The 24,437-nt window shown below is 40.8% G+C and overlaps 1 protein-coding gene across 1 annotated transcript in view; it reads right to left on the minus strand.

The window, feature by feature from the left end:
* Positions 1 to 24,437, minus strand: part of Supt3h (SPT3 homolog, SAGA and STAGA complex component) — a 360,073-nt gene that overhangs the window by 79,221 nt on the left and 256,415 nt on the right. Inside the window, exon 7 of the mRNA XM_052192221.1 lies at positions 2,753 to 2,828. Coding sequence (XP_052048181.1) covers positions 2,753 to 2,828 — 76 coding nt within the window. The remainder of the gene's footprint in view (positions 1 to 2,752; positions 2,829 to 24,437) is intronic.

Consider the following 24,437-nt stretch of genomic DNA (forward strand, 5'->3'; position numbering starts at 1 on the left):
TGACTCTATAAACCAAACTTTCTGCTCTTCAGGCCCCAGAAACTGTGAATTGGTCTTCAGTCGGCTCGTGGTTCTCATCTGCTCCCCCCCCCCCCCACCACTCCTTTTCCTTCACGCCAATCCTAAACATGCATGGAAAAGGTACATTTCTTGCATTGCTTATGGAAATGGCCATAGGTATTTCATGTGTGCACAGATTCTCAGACCATGTTGTAAGTTTTTCGCTAGCAGAGAACATGCTTCAAATCCTTGGACACCAAACCAGACTGTGCACACATGGAACCAAGCAGCACACAGGCCTTTCTTGAAATGCCTGTAACTGCCCCAGACTTAAGAAGAGTCTGATCGGATTTCTTTAGACATTACTAATTTAACTAGTAATTTAGAGAGAAAAGGACACATAGTATAGATTTTATCATATCTGTAAGAGAATCTTAAAACTAAAACATTGATTATCCTGTGACCAATGTGGCCTTACTGGTCTGTAAAAGTCTCACCAATTCAGAGCATGGTATTTGGTTCTAGTCAGAATTCTCATGCATTCCACACACAGGAGAATTTTCTTTTAAATAAATCACTGAGGACATGAGGCCCTGCTATTGATGCTCATGTCCTAAGCTGTCAGATGTGGCAGAGTTATTATAATCCCCCTGAAAGCTATCTCTCTAAAGTAACCAGTCTTCAGATACTCTGACATGCAGCATTCCATCTAGCCTGCAAGCTGGAGTGGCTCACAAATGCTTTTTCAACATCTGTGGAACACTTCTTAAGTTCAAGTTAAAGAGGCAGCAATTTGGCAAGATCAATAAAATGGACTTTATTCCTCCAATGCCCTCTGACAGAGCATTAGGAACACAGAGCCACACAGAGACTAAGCAATCTGCTTTTAAGGTAAGAAAAGGATCATTATTAGTTTATAGCCCTGCCTCATGAGTGAGAGAATTAGCAATGTCTTTGCAAGAGTGTGAGCGCTCAGACTGTAGAGATGTAAGTACCCACTGTTTTCCCAGAAATTAAAATGCCTGCTGTTAACTGACTCATCATATCTATAGCAAATTAACAAATGATATACATATATATGTAAATGCTAGAGTCTATTCTTTACATTTCTTTAACACCTGCCTGTCTGTGTGGGGTGTGGGGATATGTGTGCCTGTGCCACAGTGTGCATGTGGAGGTCACCCAGTGTGCAGAGCACCACTGAGCTCAGGAGCTGCCATGAACAGATGCTCACAGCTCACAGTTCTGCATCCTGGGGATTCCTCAGGAGGAGACTGCCAGGACCACACTCTCTACCTGCACAGGGGTGTTTTCTGTTGTAGGAACAGTCTCCCACCTAGGTTCCATAATGAAGCTCCCATGTATAGATACTATATGAGCAAATATTCTTAAATGAAAAATCTTTTCTCCCCGCAGAAAAGAAAATTATACATAACATGTTGCTTATTTTGTAATTTTGTCAGAAGGAGAAACTATCAGGTTTCATCCACTATAGTTTTTCTTTGTGATTAACACAACAGAAAAGAAATAACAGAACCCAGTTTTCAAACAGAAGTTGCATGACAAGACCAAGACCACCAGTTTCAGTGCGCCACAGAACTTCCATTTTTTCTTGTGAATTCAGTTTAAAATATGATTTAAAAAATAGTTCAACTGCACTAAATGCTACTTTATAAACTGGAGATTTATGCTTATAAAATACTTGAATGCCGTATTTAAACCCCAAAATTACCATACAAACCCTCTCATTTGCTGAAATTGCCATGATCTGAAGTGTCATTTACCTAATGCTTCACAGATGTCCCATGCCAAGTTGTTAGTCAGATTGGAAAATATATTTTTTTTAGAAAAAAATCTTCCAAAACATGTTTTCTTATATTTTACTGATGCTTGCACGGGGCAGTGCGGATTTGAAATGTGTCATTTATCTGCACTTCATAATTTAAAAGGCTGCTCTCATTTCTTTTTGCAAATCAAATACACGGCTATTGTGATCACACAAATGCTTTTCGTTTAAAGACATCATTGTTTCTATAACTTCTCAGATCAGGGTCATGTGTGACTGTGTCACGGTTTTAAATGGACTCTTCATTGCACTTCCTCTTTGACCTTTACCAAGTGCCCTAGTCATCGCAGGGCTGATACAGGCTGGCCCACTGTTAGGGTCCCAAGTGCTTTTCCCCAGCTGCTGTTCAGTGACTCTGTGAGGTCACTCCCCTGGCAAGAGCGCTGACTCACGGCTCTGGCTGGCACTCAGTGTGTGTGCTGCAGTAGGAGGCTGAGGACAAGGGGAAGCACATGACCAAGATGTCACTGTGGTAACATGAGTGTGCATAAAAGGGAATATGGGGCTTATAATTAATATTGGGAGCCTTTAAAGGTCGTGACTACTGATGTCACTATGGGTCAAGTGCAGTCAGTAATATTGTATTTCAGTAAGCATGACTAGGAAACGGGAAAGTGAAGTAAGAACAGTAAGAAAAAGGAGACTGTTCTGACGACGGGGGCCGTAAGAATAGCTGCTCGCTGCCTCTTGTGAGCATGCTTCAGTTCTCTGACCTGTTAACTGTACAGTGGAGAGGACAGCGAACTCTTCAGGCTCCCCTGTGCAGACACTGTCTCTGTAATGACCGTAAGGAGGCACATATTGAATACACCAGGCTCTAAGAAACAGAGAGTGTGTTGCATGCACGCTACACACCTGAAACACAATTCCTCACACATCTGTTAGTGAAGTAAAACGTGTACTCACAGAAGCTTAACTGTCGGCTTTCACAGAACTCTGCATACTGAGCTGAATCCATAGTTCGAGTCTGTCTTTCTGCTCTCTAATGGACAAAAGTAAAATAAAATTAAATAAATAAATAAAATAAAAAGTCAAAAAACCCCAAGTTTTTAAAGAAACAAGACTCCTTTTTTTTTGTTTGGTTTTTTGTTTTTGTTTTTTTGTTGGCTGTCCTGGAACTCACTCTGTAAGCCAGGCTGGCCTTGAACTCAGAAATCCACCTGCCTCTGCCTTCCAAGTGCTGGGACTAAAAGCGTGCACCACCACAGCCCGGGAAGAATCAGACTCTTAAAATACATTTCCAGAGTAGATATTTAGGCTTTGTGTACCATTTTCCAGACCTTGATCTAAGAGAGTAGTCAAGTATGGTGACAGACATGTAATATGTTACATAACCATGACGAACAATCAGAGCTGTGCTGGGGCTGGAGCCAGCGTCCACGGGAGGCAGTGTACCACCCCCCAGAGGACCTGGATTCAGTTCCCAGTGCTCACATCTGGTGAGTCATAATCAACTATAATTCCAGCTCCACAGGATCTGAGGCCCTCTTCTGGCCTCCATTGGCTCCGTGCTCATGTGCACACACATGTAATTGAAAAGAAAATACAAATATTACAAAGGAAAAACTGGCAGTTGTGAAGTTTATTTCTTTTGGAAATAAAACTTACAATACTTTCTGCTCTGTTGTTGTTAAAGTGAAAAACTCAAGGACTCGCTTACTTAGCCAACACACATCTAATGCTTTCTATTTACCCATCCTTTAAAAACAAAAGCAAACACTGAGGGAAGGAGAAGGCAGACATCAAAACCATTATTAACTATCAGCGTCTATCTGCTTTCCAGGATGGCGTGGCGACAGGAACTCAGGAGTCAATGCCTGAGATCCATATATCCCCCCACCAGAATGCAGTGCCAGAGTTAACAGTATCAATTACAAAGAAAATAAGGGGAGAGGTACACACAACACAGCTCCTTTAATCTGTGTCCACGGATGATTCACAGCGTGGGCCAGCTGCACTCGTGGCTTTCTCGATCCAGTGCAGCAGCTGTTTGCTCCTACACTGTCTCGCAGAGGTAGCGTAATCATACTCCACCCATGGTTTGGTGGCGAAGGCTATGACCACTTCCGTTTCCTTGGTAAGGGAAGCGGCTTGAGCTCAGACAGCCTGCTACTTCTCGGAAGGGGATTCTGACCAGTACCAGAAAAAAAAAATCCCTGAGATTTTAGTTTTTCTGCAGTAGAAGGACTTCCTGTAAATGTTCTTTCTCACAGCTGTGGGCGTCCTCCACATAGTATCTCCAATGGCTAGCTTTCTTTTTTGTCAGATGTGAGTTGGTCAGGTTATAGGTTTGTCACCTGAGGTGCTTCTCAGTGCAGAAAAGACACACGAGGTGGGGGCAAGGAAAAAGGGAGAGTCTACTGCTGGGGTTCCTTAAGAGCACTGTTCTTCTTGACTCCTCCTCCTCGTCTACCCTCTGACCCCTCCTCTCCTTTCTTCCTTTCTCTCCAACAATATATCCTTACAGACACATGAACACAAATATAGACTTTTCTTGATCATTTGCCTGCTTGGTTAAAGTGTCATTTCTGAGTATACATCAGCAAGTATTTTGCTTAGGTAACACACATACATACACAAACACGCACATGCACATGTACACATATCCCTATGTGCAATTTAGTTTCTCCTATCTATCTATTTATTCACATGTAGTGTGTGTATGGCATATGTGTTGCCACATACATGTCTGTAACCATCAGCCAACAATTTGGCTGCTAGTCTCAGCTATCTTCCACCTTCAGTTTGGGAGAGTTACCTTCCAGAATGGCCCTACAGAGTTCTGGCTGGCTGACTCAGGAGCTTGCAGTGCTGCGCCTGTTGCTAGTTTCCATCCTCCCATCCTGCCCTAGCATACCTAACCTGGCCCTGCTTTTCCCTGGGGACTGGGGATTTGAATGCAGGTCCTCAGACCCACATGGCAGTAACTTGATAAATGAGCCATCTCCCTAGCCACTGGCCTCTTGTTTTACTGTGATATGACCCAATCAATAACTGTTTGCTGATGGAAAATAAAAAGCAAACAAGTGTTTTGGTGTTCTGAACAAAGATAAGTTACTAATGTGTTTATTTAAAACTCTTCATACTGATAACACTGTGCCAATCATATGTATTTATATAGGCATGTGCATGTGTGCTTCTGTATGTGATTACAGTGAGAACCTGTCATGTTTGAATTTCTAAGTCCCGGAAACATACCTGGCACCTAGCAAATAAGCAGTGAGTAGTCTGAGTGAACAAATGCCACACTTCTATTCCAGAGGGCAGGGCTGTGCCTGGCTGGCCCTCAGTAGTAGGACTCCTACACTCTCTGCTTTGCTGCCCCGCCACCAGCCACCACATCTCCCAACACAGGACTAGACAGAAAGCACTTACAAAGACATGACAGTCCTAAAGGAATTACTCACACTTCTCTTCTACCTAACACTTTTCTTCTTGCCCACAATCAAGCTTTGGCTTTGGTACATATGCTAAGACAGCTGGTGTGTCTGCAATGAGGACTTCTAGCCTTTTAAAGTAAGGAGAACTTATCCTAAGAGATTAAGGTTGCCAGGGTGGCCAGCTTTAACTAAATGAAGTGTGTGGCAGTTGGGAGATTTTGTCCTTGCAAAGCCTATCATCCCAGGCCATTTTAAAGATACTCACAGACATGTGAAGGGATTTATATCATTATAGCTAGCCTCTTACTTCCTGAGACCCTCTCCAGTGCCTCTTTCTTTTATGCAGCTCATCTTTAGCTCTTTTCAGTTCCTTTAGCATCTGACCTCTGAGCTGTGCGGCATCAGGAAGTTGGCCCTTGGGCCCTGACAGGAAGCCATTATCCAGCACACAGGAACCACTCAAAGATTCATTGGCATGGTACAGCAGAGCTACTAGTAGCTTAGCGGGTACTTGTTCAGGCTTCTTCATTTTAAAGATAAGGAAATTGAGGTTAGAAGAGATGCAACTTGACAGAAGCACCAGATACTTGTGTTATCAAAGCTCTTTGTAGATTATACTAAAATTTTAATCCAGTGTCCTGTGGGATGATCTGCGACCAGGAATTTCAAGAATTATGATTAAATCATATGAATTCTAGGACAGGGTAAGCAGATTTTAAAATGAAATTCTACTTAAAAGAATCAAGAGATTGTTCAATATTAAATAGTCATGGCTGATAATTTTTGTGGCACCCAAATTCCCCTTCCCCCTGCCTCCCTTCAGATGCCAACACATTCTACAGTTTACATTGGTGGACCTTTTCTAATCCCAGGACCAAAGAACTCCCTGGGAAAAATCATGTTGTTCAGCTTAGTACAACATGACTGAAATAACAATGTCTACTCTACAAAGAAAACACAACCTCTGAGATAAACAAAAAAACAAAACAAAACAAAAAAAAACCCCTCAAAAAACCAAACCCAACCCCCCCCCAAAATAAATAAACCCAACAGTTCAATAATCCCTCTTACAAATGAAAACACTGAGCCAGAGAAGTTAAAGTTAATAGTTGATAGAGACAGAGTTAGAAGAAAAGTTTGGCTCCAAAAGTGCTGACTCAGGCACATAGCTTTTCCTAGAAAGAGAGACCTGTGCACTGTGAGAATCACAGCAGGAACTATGCTCCCTCCATGGTCAGGCTTCTTCTGAACAAAGCATCAAACAGCAAGCTTAATCTTAAAGTATCTCTCCAAAGGGGAGTTATCAAGTTTACCTGATCATTCAATGTGGTTACAAACTGGAATTTAAACACAGCCTATTTTGCCCAGGTGTGCTCCCAAACACCTGTGATTCAAGCACTTAGGAAGCTAAGGCAGGAGGATCATGAATTTGAATACAGTGACATCCTCTATCAAAAACCCAAGCAAGTAAGCGACCACCTACTCCAAACTAAATTAAACTAAACTAAACCAAACTAAACCGAACCCAACCCAATGAAACCAAACCAAGCAACCCAATTCAACCCAACCTAACCCCACCTTCATGTTTTCTAGACTGAGAGAAGGGCAAGTCCTGATGAGAATGGATGGACACTGGCCACTGGCTCAGCTCAGCATTCATCTGCATGGGCATTCTCAATTACACAAGGCTCTTTTGAGCTCAAGGCCAAGTGAGCACAAGGTCATCTGCAGATGACTCAAGTTCTGTATCCTCAAGGCCAGTTCCACTTAATTTCCTTGGGTATTATTAACGACACTGATCCCCAACATTCAGGAAAATACACAACATAGTCTTGTTCTTCAATTAAAGCTTGCTGCTATTACTATATAACAAAATAAGAGCCTATTTGGAAGGCACTGCCTTTAAAGTTGTAATTGCTAGAATCTTCTAAATATCTGACAATATTTTAACATCTAACTGGTAAAGGTAAAAGGGAATGGTTATCAGTTTTATCACCAATGAGTTTTGGCCTATCCTGGCTACTGTATAATGAGCTGTGAAGGAAGATTCCCATGTCAGATGGGATAGCTTTCTGGATCCTACCTAAATGAAGACAGGAAAGCAAGAATGTCTGCAGCTAACTGGTTTTATATAGAATTTATTGTTGGCATTGTTGTTTTCAGTATCATGAACAGAACAGACCCTCAGTACTTGTCTGTTAACTTGTGTTTTCAGTAAAGTTTTGATTTCAGAGCGGAGCTGCCTGTGCCTTTGAAATGTGCCCGCAGCAGCACACATCTGGGTGACTTATGAAATGTGCCGGCAGCAGCACACACCAGGGTGACTTATGCAGCACAGCACTCTGCTGCCATTCTCCACGTGCTTTCACTGAAGCATGCTCAAAGGTTACAGAAGCTATGTGCTGCAGATTTCCTGCAAGCTTCTCAATATACATGACATCTATTGTTTCTGAGTAACTCAGAATCACAGAACATAGCTTTCAAACCCAAATAAAAGTTTATCTGCTCTTACTTCTACCTCAAAAACAATTTAATAAAAAAAACCTCCTATTTTGATTGCTCTTGGGACTTCTGTAATTGAAAGTGAAGTCCCTTCATAATGGAAAGAGTCATGTTCATGATGATCTCATTACATTGGATCAGAACAAGATAATGAACTTGAAAACGCCCCTGGTGTGGCTGGTGTGAGGACTCAACATAATAACATATAACTATAGGGCATTTTCAGAAAGACAGTAAAGTACAGCCAATACTGACAAAATGTCCCTTACATCAGTTTGCAAGGCAATGTCTGACAGGCGTGAATGCATATTAGTAGCTAGAGAAACTTAAGAAGCCTAGTATGTGTGGCCATGAACACACACACACACACACACACACACACACACACACATTCTGCCTGCTGTGCCAGCTTGTAATTGAGTAGGTTCCATACCACATCAAGTGAGACTCCCTCCAAACACATGGCCAGAGTTCCTCCTCTATTCCTTTCACAGAACACTCATCTTTTTGCAATAGATGGCTTGTTCCACCCACAACCTATCCTGGGGATGACTATATTACATTAAAAAAAAACCAAAAAACCAAAAAGGCCCTGGTATACAGAATGCCCTCAGTAGACCTTCCTTCATCCACAGATTGAGTTCACAGATCTGCCACTTAAGGTAACACAAGTACCAATGGCCTCCCTGAAGCCCCTCCCTGGTATAAACCTGACCTGGCTCAGGCCCACTCCTACCTACGTACATACATCTTAAATTACAGCCAGAAAAAAATGTTGGGATTTTTGTTTTTTGTTTGTATTGTTTTAAATTAGTGCCTCACATGTAGACAATACTAGCCTGGAATATCTATCTGATCTAGAATACAAGGATTATAGTTATGTATCACCATGCTCAGTATCAAAAGATAGATAGGTAAAATAAAGTAAATATATAAAAACAAGTTTAGAAGGAAATCTTTGCTTTTGAGGTAATTTTGCTAGATGTACCTAACTCATAAAATGTATACGTGTACATACACACACACATACACACATATGTAACACTTAGAGAACCAATTTATAACATTGAAAGATACAGTCTTAAAAATAAAAATCGACTCTATTTTGACTCACGGTTTTCATTGGATAGTAAAAATACAGTGCATTTTCTATTGCATGGCCTGTTTAAAAAAAAGCAACAGTTTCTAGTGGTATTAATTTGTTCACCCAGAATGGCTTTTATAATATAGCAATTTTATGTGTCACAGGCATTAGGAATGAATTAGAGCGTCGTATGCAGTTTCCTGAAGGAGCAGCTGTGGACTCCAGGGCATCGGGAGATCCAGAAGGATCACAGTAATGGAAGTGAGGGAGGGAGGGAGCACAGAGCAGCACCCAGACACACAGAGGCCATTTGTCACTTAGTCACAACTGAGTCCTTTCATCTGGATTTTCTTTTTTTTTGCTTTGGTCTATACCTGTGGATCGAAAAATATTAATCCATCTGACTAAAAGAAATTTTATCTTTTCTATGTATTTTATCTTATGAAGAATGAACATAAATTGGTTATATAATAAACACAGTCATAAATATTAAAAGGATGTATTGAAAATGTCTGCTTAAGGTTTTCATTTGAGTTTATTAGGTAGCTAGTAGTGAAGAAAATCAGATACACAGTAAAGTATTTTCTTTTCTGGGACAAAATGACCTCTTTAATGAAAGGTTATTATTAAAACAAAACACAACTTAAGTCCACCCATACTTTGTTGCAAATCCACATTTAGTGTTGGAATTAATTTTATTACTGCTCCTGAAGTTGTAACATGATGTGGAATAACCAAACTGACAAAATAAAAATCATGCAAATGTCTGTTCAGCCCTTTAAAGAAGTAACAGGAGAAAGGTCCCTTTTCTCAATGAGGATGCTGTGACATCTATTTGTGGTTTTTCTTTTTTTCAGGAGGAGGTATTTGCATCAAAAAGTACAAATCCTGGTTAAGTAACAGGAGGTCTTTTCTGGTAACATTAGGTCTCAGAGGTTTACAGACTATCCAGATAGGCTGTCATGGTTAGTTCTTGGAAGACAAATACCTTTTGGTCCATGTAGGTTTGCCGCCAGGACGGTCTGTAGACCGCTGCATGGCGTGTGGCTCAGACCTTCCCTCTAACTGTAAGGAAACTCCTTCCAGGCTGGGCTAACCAAGACCAAGCTCTCCAGCAGAACAATGTGCACCTTCGACTGAGCTGGGTACTGCTGTAGTCAGAAAGGCCAACACTCTCGCAACCTTTCTAAGAGGACAGGGTGTGTCAGTTCAGCTTGTTTCTCATCACTTGCCTCGAAGAGAAACCTTGAAAACCTAGGGCTATCAGATCACTGAGCAGCAAATCTGAAGCACACACGCTTTAAAGACTCCAAGAGAAGCCTAGGCAGGATGGCTCATGCCTACAATTCCAGCATTCAGCCTGCTAGCGCAGAAAGATTACAGAAAAGGTAAGGCTGGCCTGGGCTACCGCGTGAGGCTCAAGGCAACCTGGGCTACAGAAAAGACTCTGCCTAACAAAACACAAATGAACATAACAAAAAATTAAAAACAAAACCAACAACAAAAAACAAATAAATCCCCTAATCCAGAATAAAATTGCTTCTAGCCCTCCCCTCCACATAAATGATCAACTATAAATAGAAGGCTGACAAAGTCTACTACACTGTATTCTGCTGAAGAAATGATATCACCAGAACAGGGCAATTGTCCAGGCAATAACTCACGGAGGATAGAGGGGCCTTACATCCTGATAGCACTTGAGAACAGAAGCAAACCAAACGAAGCTAGACTGTTTATTCCCCCACAGGAATACTATTAGCCATTTTGAAGCTAATCTTTCTCTCCCCGGTCAGCTGAGCTGTTGCCATGAGTCAGAGATGAACAGGCATGGAGCGTGAGGCCCAGACGGCTGTAAGCACGAGTTAACAAGAACAAAAGAGAAATGATTTTCTGATATGTCCTTGAGACTTACTCACAGGAACAAAGAGAAAAGGATGCTTTTCACCAAATATGACTGCTGTGAGAACAGAGCAGTAAGCACAAGGATCAAAAGTACTTTTGTGTCAAATGCAAGAAAGAAAATTTCCAAATATTAACAGGAAAAGCAGAAATGTTCATATGATCAGAAAAATCAGTACTTTTAATGATATTTAATATTTAACTGTAAACTTTCAAGAATATAACCTTTGGTATTCTTCCTTAAGCAACATCTACCATTTTCTTTTTTGAGACAAGGTCTCTCCCTGGACAGGAGCTCAACGAGTAGGCTAGGCTGGCTGGCAGAAAGGCTTGGAGATTCACCTGTCTCTACCCTCTCTGCATCAGGATTACAAACTTCCTCTCTCTTTATGTGAGCCCAGGAGACCAAACGTACATCCACTTGCTTCAAGGCAAGGTCTTTAACAATTAGGTTGTCCCGTCAGATCTCAGGACAGTTTTCAGAGTCATGCCTGGATGGGTGGGAGTGTGAAGGCTATGGGCGAGCGAGTACGTCTGCTGGGGACTGAGCTGCACAGAAGCCCTGGCTCTGTCTTCAGATCCACTCTAGGTACTTCCAGAAACCTAAGCACAATGACCGCCTCTGAGGCTTCAAAGAATGCAGAGCAGCAAAATCCTCTGGAATCATAAATGCAAAACCCATAATTATGGTTATTTAACAAAATGGATTCTGCTAAGATAGTTGATGATGAAATCCCCATTCTCTTAGATGTCAGTGCCCAATTTTTATCCAACTTTTACTTATGAGTAAATGTATTATAACCGTTATTTGATTAAATGTCAGTAGCCATTAGGCCCAACTCTTAGGTAAGAAGGCTTAACCACTGCATGCCCAGAGGGTGGATAATGGATTACAAAGAGAAATGAAGAAAGGAGGACTGTTTTAGTAGCCTGGCAACAGTGAGGCAACATTTCACCTTAAATAAAGTAACCACAAAAGCTTAACAAAAAGCAAGAACAACTTTGGCAGGAAGAGGAAGAGCTCAGAGGTGGGAAGAGAGGTGAAGTCAAATGAGAAGGGAACAGCAGCTGAAGTGATTTGGGGCCTCATGCTCGTCCCCCCAACAACCATCCCAGGGAGGATGAGCAGCCTTTGTGATTTCTCCTCCATACTTGAAGAAACGAGTGCTCTTTATGGCTTTCAATATGGAGCTATTTTGAAATAATTTTAGATGTACAGAATAATTATAAAGTAATACAGACTTCCTACAGACTTCTGGCTCAGTATGATGACTCCAAATACACACTGTATTAGTTACTCTTCTGTTCCTGTGATAAAATGTCACAACCAAAGCTATGTAGGTTTATTTGGCTCAGGGCTCCAGGGGGCTAGAGTCCATAATGGTGAGAATTGCATGGCATGTTGGCAGGAGAAGGAAGCTGGCTGGCTGCATCTCATCTGTACAAAGGAAGAAGACAGAAAGCACTGGGAATGGGCCAGGGTAATCTCTAGGGCTGCCCCTACTGAGGCTCTGCCTCCTAAAGCTTCCATAACCTCTCTAAACAGCATCATTAACTGGAGAACAAGGGCTCAAATGCATGAGTCTATGGGGACATTCTCCTTTAAAGGACAACACATACACCTTTGCTGATCATGTGAGTTATGGAGGATAAAATCTGTTTAGTGCTTGCATGAGAGTTTCTTTTTTATAAAGACACACTTCTAGAAAGAATTAAATCCTACTATATAGTGAGTGATGGGGCTACTAGTCTCCCAGATCTTAGAACATTCCTTCTTCAGACAAGATACTTTCTATCTGATCAACCAAAATCATCCAGAATCTACTGCAAATTAATGTTTCATGTTGCAACTGTAAAGGCTTAAAAGACTTGAAGTAATCTTGGAAAATTATGCCTGAAATGTTATTTAGTGGCTTCAAGAAGAAACTGGCTTTGGTTTCTGCAGAATGGGAGACCTTCCCAAATTTAAGCAACAGATAATTTTAATAAGACCTAAAAATGTCCTTATAAATGAGCATATAGTTTAATAGAAATGGAGAAGTGCTGTGGAATTATCTCAAAGATGTGCACACATCATACCGTACTACACATTTACAAAGTCAGCTCCTGAAAGCAGAGGCTATATGTCCTGAGTCATTTTCTGAAGGATTGGCAACCACTGTTAGGTATTCCAGTAAGTTGATGTCACATACACTGTAAGTTGCATCTCTGGTTCCAACACTGCAGTGAGGATTGTCTACTGCATCACATCAGGCACCCCAGACAGTGAAGTGAGCATGCTCTATGCTCTGCATGTTCTCCTTTGCGTAGTGTTCTCTAGAGGAGGTAGGGAAAAATGCAGCCCAGATGGTACTTATTTTCTATAGCACAGATTTTAATTTCACAAGTAGCAGGGTGGATATTTTGATTAACAAAAAAACTCAATAAAAATAAAGACCCAAAATCAAATCCTTTCCTCTATTTTCTTCCGGAACTTAAGAGGCAGGAAACCCTGTAATAAATACTGGATGATTTCTTCAGTCTTTTGATGTCAGTGAGTCTTCAGGAACAAAACTTCTCAAATTAACATCTCTTAGGCAGAGACACATTAAGACATTAACACTTGTCCTGTGGTTATGATTGTCCTTTGAAAATCAGAGCCCATGACAAAGTACTCCTTCAGTATAAAAAAGACTTAATTTGTCAATTATCTGAGAAAGCATACCTAAGGGGTGGGAGAAATCAATGTCCTGGAGGAAGGCTAAAGTGGGGCTTGGCAGTGGACACTGAGAATACAAGGAGAAGGCTCCCATGGCTGCCGGGAGCTCTTTCCACAGCTTCCTCCCCACATTAGGCATGTGGGATTCCTGACAGCTAAGTTTCTGCTCCTCCATGTCAGCACAGAAAGGTGTGCTTCACAATCCGACAACCTACGAGTTTGCTTCCTGGGAAACAAACAGTATGAGATGATCCAGATTCTCCGGTGTCAGGCGACATGGGGTCTAATCATGGGTGAGCATTTTAGAATTATTTACCTTCCCCAAGTATAATTTTGATTTTAAAATTAAACCAGGTCTACTTGAAAACATGACTTATTTTCTAGTAGTAGATATATTCTAATTTACCAGGACAGGGTTTTTCTAGTTGAGAGCATTAGAAAAACAACCTACATTTAATCTAACCCAAACTAATAGTTGCTTAGGCAAGAGAGCAGTTCATCTTCCCTCTCATAAATGAACACTGGTGATAGCCTTCAGACTTGATACAACCACACACTGAGGTCATCAAAGCCTCAGGCTCCTCCAATGCCGGCTTTGACGTTTTTAGGTTATGGCCTTGTCTTTGTGATTCATAATAGCTTTCCAGCCTTCACACTCAAATAAGACAAAGGTAAGAAGGGGAGAGACTACAGTTCCCTATCTTTAAAGAGACCACTGTGAAGTCCCAAGGTGTATTTGTACTAACTTTTCATAGGTCACGACCGAATCTAGATGGAGGTAAGAAGAGAAATATGGTAGCTTATCTGAATGGCAAAGGATCCGGCTACAAGGTGGAGTTTTGGTCCCAGGAAGAACATGAATCCTGGGTGGCAGGCAGCTGTGTCTGCCATGGGGTGTGACTGAGGAACAAATCCATGAGTTTTATGTGTCACAACTCAATGATTCCAGAACGAATTTTTGCAGGCATAAAAATCTGTAGTGAGTCTCAAATGAAATATTGCTCATCAACTTTTTAAAACTTTAAGTCTATGTATTTTTAAACTTCAAGAAGTTTTCTGAGGAGATAAGGGAAGGGCCACATCAGACAAACAAGTCACTGTCGGTACTGTCCTCTCTTTAGGAGATTAAGAAGCACAAGGAAAGGAAGACTTATTAATGTTTACTGCCTTCATAGTTTTAGGTTGACTAGGACAACTCAAGGAAGGTGCATGATATAAAAAGGAGTGAGCAGTCCACAGACACTTACATATTCCATCTCTTTGCATGTATGTACTCTTGCATGAATGCCACCTGTCAGGAGGAACCTCTACTCCCGACTTTTCTATTCAAGCTCTTTACCGGAAGCCTAGTCAGAGCTAAAGGAATCCCACCAGTTTCTAATTTCATCAGAGACTTTTATTTTCAGGAGGAGTCTATAAAGAAAAAGCATATATAAAAGAATTTAAGACATATCTGCAGAGGGCTAGACAGTGTTACTCAAGGCTGACACCATTCCAGCCCAATATATACATATGTGGAGTAGTGTCACTGAATTGTAACCACAATATGCTTGATTACAGATTTTTATGCCATTAGAGAGAGAAAAGAGTGAGTTAGATGAGAAAGCCAAAGTCCCCTAGGGTAGGCCTTCATCTGCCATATGACGAGTGCTCAGGTAAGTTACCTCACCTTGGCATTCTAGTGTGCCTCAGTTCTCTCTTCCTTGGTACAGCTCAAAATATTCTTGGTTCCACCTGTATATTATCTCTCAGCCTTACAATGACTCATGGTTATGAGTTCTAAGAGCAAGATGTAAAAAATTAGGTAGTGCACTCAGATCCACACTGGAAATTAGCCTCAATCTATTTCCACCAATGTTTTGAAGAGAAAGAAATTCAATGAAAGAATCTATCAGATTCCTAAAGATTTATTTATTTTCATTTTATGGGTATAAGTGTTTTGCCTGTATGAACATATGTATGAGTGTATGTATGTATGTATGTATGTATGTATGCATGCATGTATGTATGTACGTACGTACACCATGCATATGCAGTTCCCAGAGGCCAGAAGAGGGCACTGAATCACCTGCAGGTAGAGTTGCAAATGTGAGTCACAATTTGGGAGCTGGGACCTGAACCTGAATGTTTCGCAAGAGCAGTAAGTGTTCTTACCTGCTGAGGCGACTCTCCTCCTCTGTATTTGATTCTTAGAATCTGGGAAATACACATCTCAAAAGTGTGATGCGAATGAGCTTTCCTGTGTGGCACTGCATGTGCCACATCAGTTCTGTTTGAGTTTTCCCTTCTCTTAGCTGGATGTCAAAAGGCAAGCTTCTTTTTGTACCTCTAATTTAAGGTATTGAGGGGTCTGTGACATTTGTAATGGAAAAGAGCCTGTGACATTAAGAATCTGCACTTTCAGGGCTGTAGTTAAGAGTAGCTCAGTGGTTAAGAGCACTGGTTACTCTTCAAGAGGACTGGAGTTCTAGTCCATGCACCTACAACAGCTCACAGCTATCCGTAACTCTAGTCCCAGGGGATTCAATGCACTCTTTTGGCTTCCTCAGGGTGCACACACAGGTAAACACCATATACATAAAAGTAAACCAACAATTAAAAAATAATCTGAATTTTCATAATAGAAAGAGAAAGGTGAAAATGCAGGTAGTGTTGTAAGTACGAATTCAACAGAGCCAGTTATCAACATGGCTTCAAGTGGCTCTTTCTCCAGAAGGTCCAGGCTGGAGTGAATGTGGTCCCATGTGAGAAGTGTGAGACATACCAATGAACAATAGCGGAGATATAAGCTACCATGTGAATCATACAGAGGCCAAACAATGCAGAGGCCCTTTCACATAAGGAAAAGTTACCTTGAGGCTTTTTGGCAAACAATCTCATTTGAGAAAATTTTACCTAGACTATTCAAGTGGACATCAGCATTCTTTGCAAACAAGTGTGACAAAGCTTGAAATAGGTATCTGTATCACATAAGCATGATGAGCACAAGAGAAAGAGACCATTGACAATCCATTCCTAACAGCCTCCTTCAGAGCAATGTGCCCTTAGTGACTTCAGGTAGGGAAAGATGGAGAGTGCGAGAAGAGACGTCAGCTTTCTAATTATATAAACATGCTAGTGAGAAAAGGAAGAAAAAGGAATCAAAAATAATAAACATCCCCCTCTGGATTCCTCTAAAAAGTACACTAGATCCAGTATGTCTATAACACTTTAGAAAACAAACTCTGTAGGAAAATGAAACATTTAAGCTGACAAACAAAGATGGATTTGAGGTTCAGTCTCTTGGCTAACAGGAAAATTAAATTTAAGTCTTCAGAGAAGCCAGTACAGTATTTAACTATTTGCTAGAGTAGCGCAGTATTTAGTACATTTAAAGAAACATTTTCCTTAAAATGTGGTATGGTTCTTACATATGATAATTTTTTTCAAGAGAAAGAACTTGATGGAAGCACATTTTACTTTATATCTCATACTCTGTGGACCTTAGAGGAGTTTTTCTTTTATGCTCACAGCCATATTACTTTAAGTCTGAGATAGCTATATGCTTCCCCTTGTAACTTTTTGAAGTAAATTACAGTTATAATATGAAAGCCATTTTTAAAACAAAATACAGTCTCAAGATCAACGCTGTGTGTGTGTGTGTGTGTGTGTGCGCGCGCGCGCGCGCGCGCGCGTGCATGTGTTATAGTAGGCAGCTCAGGCACTGTCTCCCTTGCTGCCTCCCATTCTGAAGCTTACAATACAGTCAGTCACTGAGGTCGCAAAGATACAGCGTGACCTTCCAGCCACCCACACTGTAGGGCAAACAGGCATTTCCTGAGCCACTAGACTGAGTGCAGAGTTGGCCTGCTTCTCTCAAGGTGACGACACCAAGGATTGAACTGCTTGTGGTGTGTTTATCTAGCCTCTAGATAAAACAACAAAACATACAGCTCACTAGGTGAAAAACATGAGGCCAACAAACATAGAGAGAAAAACAGAGTTTTGGTTTTTTTCTTAAATTCCTTTTCAACTGTCACTAAAATTATCCTCTTGGTGTTCCAGATTCCAAGCCCCCAGAACCTCTATTTCCATCTTTAGGACGCACAGAAGCCACAGATTTTCCAACATGAGAAATCAGTCTGTGGAATTAACTTTTCTAAACAACGTATCAAATAATGCATCACATGGAGGTAGAATACGTCACTAAAGCTTTATGTGACCTGCAGCTTCTGACATGAATCCACGCTTCTGCTTAAGCACTCTACATCATTCACAGGTAATGTCTCTCAACATTCTCTGCATCAAACAACAGCATCTTTTCCCTATGTAATGAATACTGTATTATCTAATGGTAGCACAACGGACACATACCTTTTAATTAGCACATGACAGCTGCCATCTGGACACTGTCAGAACACTGAATATAAATTATATAACTGCTTAAATATTATGGGCAAGTTCTTTACTCAGGAGGAAATCCAATCTCAACCTTGTAAGCAATCAGCATGAAGTGCCATAGTTTATTTAACAAAATTATCTCTAATACCAGAAGTGTTCTGTTTCTAAATAAAATATGCTTAATAATGGTAGACTTCTACCTACTCCAAAAAGAGCTATTCAGTTTATATGACCTCAGACTATACCTAGTATATGCAGACACAGTAAAGGCCATGATTAATTAAGCCAATTTTGGGACTAAAGAGATGGTTCAGTTTGTAAAGTGCCCATAAGCAAGCACAAGGACCCAAGTTCAGATCCCCACATTCACAGAAAATCAGTACTCTTCCTTAGGTACACATGGCTGTAATCCTATTGCTGGGGGATTACAAGTAATTAAGGAATTAAGAGTGAGACCTGGTCAGATACATAAAGCTTATTAAGCAGACAGTTTATATAATGAACTTCAGGTTCAGTGAGAGATCCTATCTCAGAAACACAAGGGGGAGAACAACTACAGAAGGATACAAGCATGCCAATGCCTGCCCTTCACGTGGCATTCACACGCATGCATGTACGAGTAGGTGGAATTTCAGAGGATGCAGGTTCTGTTCCCAGAAACTACTTGGAAGCTCACAACCATCTACGTACTCCAGCACCAGGGAAGCAGGTGCCCTCTTCTAGGTTCCTCATACAACGTCACACACACACACACACACACACACACACACACACACACACACACACGAATAAATATAAGCTTTAAAAATGCTGACTATTAATTTTTTAAAATGTGTGAGTTCTTGGGCCAGATTTACAGTTCCAGGCACACAGTTCCTCCTGTGGAGCAGGCCTTATATTCAATCACAAATCCAGTAGTTACCCATGCCATACTCATGCCAGTATTGTACCCCTGAGAGAGAGAGAGAGAGAGAGAGAGAGAGAGAGAGAGAGAGAGAGAGAGAGAATATGAATGATATCTTCTTTATTTACATTTCAAATGATTTCACCCTTCCTGGATTCCCCTTCCCCCAAAGTTTCATAAACCCTCTTCCCTCCCCCCCTCATTCCCCAATCCACCCCTTCTTGTTTTCCTGTCCTGGCATTCCCCTACACTACTGCACTGAGCCTTTCCTAGACCAGGGGCTACTCCTTCCTTCTTCTTGGGCATCATTTGATATGTGAATTGTTTCTTGGGTATTCCAAGCTTCCAGGCTAATATCCACTTATCAGTGAGTGCATACCATGAGTGTTCTTTTGTGATTGGGTTACTTCACTCAGGATGATATTCTCCAGTTCCATCCATTTGTCTAAGAATTTCATGAATTCATTGTTTTTAATGGCTAAATAGTACTTCTTTGTGTCTATATACCACATTTTACGTATCCATTCCTCCGTTGAGGGACATCTGGGTTCTTTCCAGCTTCTGGATATTATAAATAGGGCTACTATGAACATAGTGGAGCATGTATCCTTATGACATGCTGGGGAATCCTCTGGGTATATGCCCAGAAGTAGTATAGCGGGGATCCTCTGATAGCATCATGCCCAGTTTTCTGAGGAACCGCCAGATTGATTTCTAGAGTGGTTGTACCAGCTTGCAACCCCACCAGCAGTGAAGGAGTGTTCTTCTTTCTCCACATCTCCGCCAGCACCTGTTTTCTCCTTGAGTTTGTGATCTTAGCCATTCTGACTGGTGTGAGGTGAAATCACAGGGTTCTTTTGATTTGCATTTCCCTGATGACTAGGGATGTTGAACATTTCTTTAGTGCTTCTCCGCCATTCGATAATCCTCAGTTGATAATTCTTTGTTTAGCTTTGTACCCCATTTTTTCATAGGATTATTTGGCTCTATGGAGGTTAATTTCTTGAGTTCTTTGTATATCTTCGATATAAGCCCTCTGTCGGATGTAGGGTTGGTAAAGATCTTTTCTCAATTTGTTGGTTGCCATTTTGTCCTTTTGACAATGTCCTTTGCCTTACAGAAACTTTGTAATTTTATGAGGTCCCATTTGTCAATTCTTGATCTTAGAGCATAAGCTATTGGTGTTCTATTCAGGAACTTTCCCCCTGTGCCCATGTCCTCAAGGGTCTTCCCCAGGTTCTTTTCTATTAGATTCAGTGTGTCTGGTTTTATGTGGAGGTCCTTGATCCACTTGGACTAGAGCTTAGTACAAGGAGGTAAGAATGGATCAATTTGCATTCTTCTACATGCTGACCTCCAGTTGAGCCAGCACCATTTGTTGACAAGGCTATCTTTTTTCCACTGGATGGCTGTATCTCCTTTGTCAAAGATCAAGTGACCATAGTTGTGTGGGTTCATTTCTGGGTCTTCAATTCTATTCCATTGATCTCCCTGCCTGTCACTGTATTAAATGCCATGCAGTTTTTATCACTATTGCTCCATAGTATAGCTTGAGGTCAGAGATGGTGAAACTGAAGAAAACCTCAGAAGATGGAAAAATCTTCCATGCTCTTGGATTGGCAGGATTAATATATTAAAAATGGACATCTTGCCAAAAATAATATACAGATTCAATGCAATCCCCATCAAAATCCCAACTCAATTTTTCATAGAGTTAGAAAGAGCAATTCTCAAATTCATCTGGAATAACAAAAAACCCAGGATAGCTAAAACTATCCTCAACAGTAAAAGAACTTCTGTGGAAATCAGTATCCCTTACCTCAAGTAGTACTACAGAGCAATAGTGTTAAAAACTGCATGGTATTGGTACAGTGACAGACAAGTAGATCAATGGAATAGAATTTGGCAAAATTTCTGATAAAGAGGTATGTTCAATTTTGAAAGGAACACTGGTGATCTGATAGAGTTTTCAAACAGTTTTCTTTTAATGTGAAAACAACCTTTTAGCTATTCTGCATTCTGATTTCTGTTTTCTCCATACTCAAGAGCAGGCCAGTGTGCTCATTATTATCCCTGCCTTTTACTCTTCAGGGTACAGAGTACTGTAAGAAGTAGAAGTTCTTTCTTCAAGGTAGATACTGGAAGGTAAGAGCTCACAATATTGTAACAGAAAAGATGAAACACCAAAACTGTTAATATGTACATCTTAGTTACTGAAAATTTAAATGTAAGAGTTAAAACACTTATATCAATACACATAATTACATATAACAATGATCTTATTATGAGATTTTCATAATTGTATATAAGGTATTTTGATCCTATTCAGTCCTATTGCTGTTTCGCCCTTTCTTGTGCCCACTGATACCCCTTTCTCTTCCCAGAAGTCCCCTTTCTCCTTTCTGCTTCATGGCTACAGAAACTGTAGGAGTATAGAAATTTCAGGATGTCTAGAACATGGCAAAACACTGTTCCTTGTAACTAATCATAAGGGCTATACTAGTAATGGTAACAATGATGGAGGCAATATGGCTTTTAATCATAATTACTTCTCATGGTCTGTTAGTGCAGTACATGAGGCAGATAAATGAAATACTCTTTATTGCCAAATATTCAGAGCAGGTGCCTGGGCAAAAATAATCACAGTTAGCATACTGCTCCATCTGAAAAATAGAATCTGCTAATTAAAACTGGTATTGGTGCCTGGCATTGCCAACAGACATATTTGGGCTAGTGCAAGTCAACATTTAAGTGGTGTTGGTAGGTAAATTGATGACACCTTTAGCTAAGCAAACAGTACTACTAAGACTCCAACAGAAAGTCAGCCAGACAATGACAGCCTTTCACAAGTGTAGGGTAGGCAGAGGCGTTGACAGGAGCCCTGAGAACAAGCTTCCAGAGGATGATGCACCTGCAGCCGCAGCCCTTTAGAACCTTGTGTTATTCATAAAGGACAGTCTTTCTATACTTGGAAACTACATTTTTAAAAACTGAACAAACAGATAATAGTATCTGCATTGCCCACTGTTGTGGCTCAGTGTGACAAATGGTGTGTCTGAACATTCCGTCTCCACACGGGAATGCTGTTTAGGGAGGCTGTGGCAATGTTAGGAGGTGGGGTCTAGGTGACGCAACTGGACCACAGTGGGATAGGTTTCCAGGGTACAACCAGGCTTTACTTCCAGGCAAACTCTGCATCTGGGCCCAACAGCATATTATTAAGCTATCTCATTCTTACTGTCATGGACAGAAGCTGGTCAATCCATCATGTCTTCTGTGATATAACTGGGAGCCCAAGGAAATCTTTCTCATTAGACATTATATTGCAGTGATGAGTAAAAGAATTAATAACCTAGCTTAAAGCACAGCTATGCTATTGTTGAAAGCTTCCAGCATTTGGATGTGTGCATGCTCACAGGGAGCACATTTAGCAAGCTAACTAGCTGAACACTAGGGACCAGACTAGAATTCATTACATACTGAAATATCTGAACAGATGATGCCAGGTGAATGCACGTGTGCTGGATCACATGTGCAACTGTATGTGGGCCCTGGCAGAGCATGTGAGAGAGGAGGGTGAAGAAGGTGGGGGATGGATGAAGATGGAAAGGTTGCTTGACAGGGTCTTAATATCATGCTTACCTAGCAGCATGCTAAAAGGCTCTCCTATAGAAAGGGGGAGCCTTTTACTGGAAAAACACAGTGACTGACAGGCTATCCCCTGCTTTGGATCAATGCATGAAAAGTGTCAGACAGACCCATTAACACAAGGGAAGGACACCCTAGTCACCAACACACTGCCAGTTGAACTCAATTTTATGTGAGGATATGATGGTCTGGAAATAAGATGATGTCTACTCTCAGGTTGCTCTGTGTGATTTACCAGGAAGTAACGGTAAGAACTGGACTGAGGTAGGTCCACAGCACAGAGGCCAAGAAAGGGGTGGTCTGTACCTAATAAGCAATGATTTGCTAATTCCACTACACAAACCGAGGCACTAAGGAGATAGAAACCTTGCCACAAAATAGACTTACTTCATATTTAGAAATACTAACTCAGAGATTAAACCAGTGAAGATAAATAAAAGCCAGACTATATAACAACAATCTGCCCACCTACTGTGGGGAATGTAGGTCAAGGAGAAAGAATAGGGGAAATATAATCCACAAAATATTCAAGGCAAAAATATGCTGGTTATTACAGCAACCACAATCTGAGAACTATAAACACTAAATGTAAATTAGTGGTAACTCCTGTGGTGTTCTTAAATTCAATGATATTTTAAAACTCTTCTCTGCCAAGGTGTTTTATAAACAAGTCAGTAGACTGATCTCTAAGAGAAGCATTTCATTTAAAAAAAACAAATTAAAATTACTTGAGACAGAAAATATTGGTTCTAAAAATTGTAATTGAACAGTGTAATTGGTTATGTGCTTAGCAACACTGATGCAGAAGTCAGCCCATCAGTCAGCAAGGCCTGCACAGGCACGCACGTGTGTCCTACAGGATGAGATGCCCATAGTGGGGGGAGCTCTGGCATTCATCTGTACCCTGACACATGACTGTGTCTCTTCTGTGATGTGGGGAAAGCAGAAGGAACAGCTTGTCCCTGTATGTTATCAAGTCCAACCTTTACAAAGTATTCTTTCACCAAGATGAAGGACCCTTGCTACTGTCATGTACCTTCTGACTTTGTCAGGAAACAGAAGTCACACACGTTCAGTCTCAGGCTTCTGTCTGTCATTTTGCTCCCTGGAGGACTTAGGAAAGAGGCAGGAAGGTAAATTTCACTTAAAACTAGTAAAGAAGATTCTGACGTCTCTGAAGGCAGGAGTCACCGGGAATGGGTCAGAACCAGAGTTGCCACAGAGCCTCTCCTTCTGCCCAGGCATTTCATTTAAAATTAGATTTACATTATCATTATATTGATTGTTATCATTATATATGTATGTGTTCATTCATGTGCTACACTGCATATGTAGATGTCAGAGGACAACTTGGGGAGTCCATTGTACCCCGGGTAAGGCAGCAGGCATGTTTACCTGTCCAGCCATCACACTGGCCTCAGTCCCAGATTCATTTTGACAGATAGCAAAATTTAATAGTCACTACTCTTGTGATTTCTATCTCTTCCAAATTGAAATCATAGCATCATTACAGAAAACTTTAATAGAACTTATTTCTTTTGAAAAATTCACATATCAATATTAAAAAAAAAACCCTTGTAATCTCAAAATAGAAGGCCCTCAGTTTTGTTACTATGCTATAATTGTATTTGAAGACAGCAATTTCTTCCCTTCAACATGCCCTTTGGACCTGACGACATCTTCAGAAGTAGAATTTTTCAGAAAGATTGTTTGAAAAACAAAAGCTTAAAAAAATCCTTATATACACACACAAATTGATATCTAATTACATTTAACTATATTTTTAAAAGTTATTATTTTATAGAAAATTATACAATATTCCTTGGGATTCTTTATTAAAATGAAAGTACAAGGTCAAGAGACACCTGGAATGTTTTATCCCAGATAATGCTTGTCCTGGCCCCTGTGTCTTGATCTCTGACCTGCGTCACAAACTTAGGACTTTTTTTTTTTTTTTTTTTTTTTTTTTTTTGAGACAGGGTTTCTCTGTGTAGCCCTGGCTGTCCTGGAACTCAGAAATCCACCTGCCTCTGCCTCCCAGAGTGCTGGGATTATAGGCGTGCACCACCACCATCTGGCTACAAACTTAGGACTTT

Source organism: Apodemus sylvaticus, chromosome 9, assembly GCF_947179515.1.
Source record: "Apodemus sylvaticus chromosome 9, mApoSyl1.1, whole genome shotgun sequence".
Taxonomy (NCBI): Eukaryota; Metazoa; Chordata; class Mammalia; order Rodentia; family Muridae; genus Apodemus; species Apodemus sylvaticus.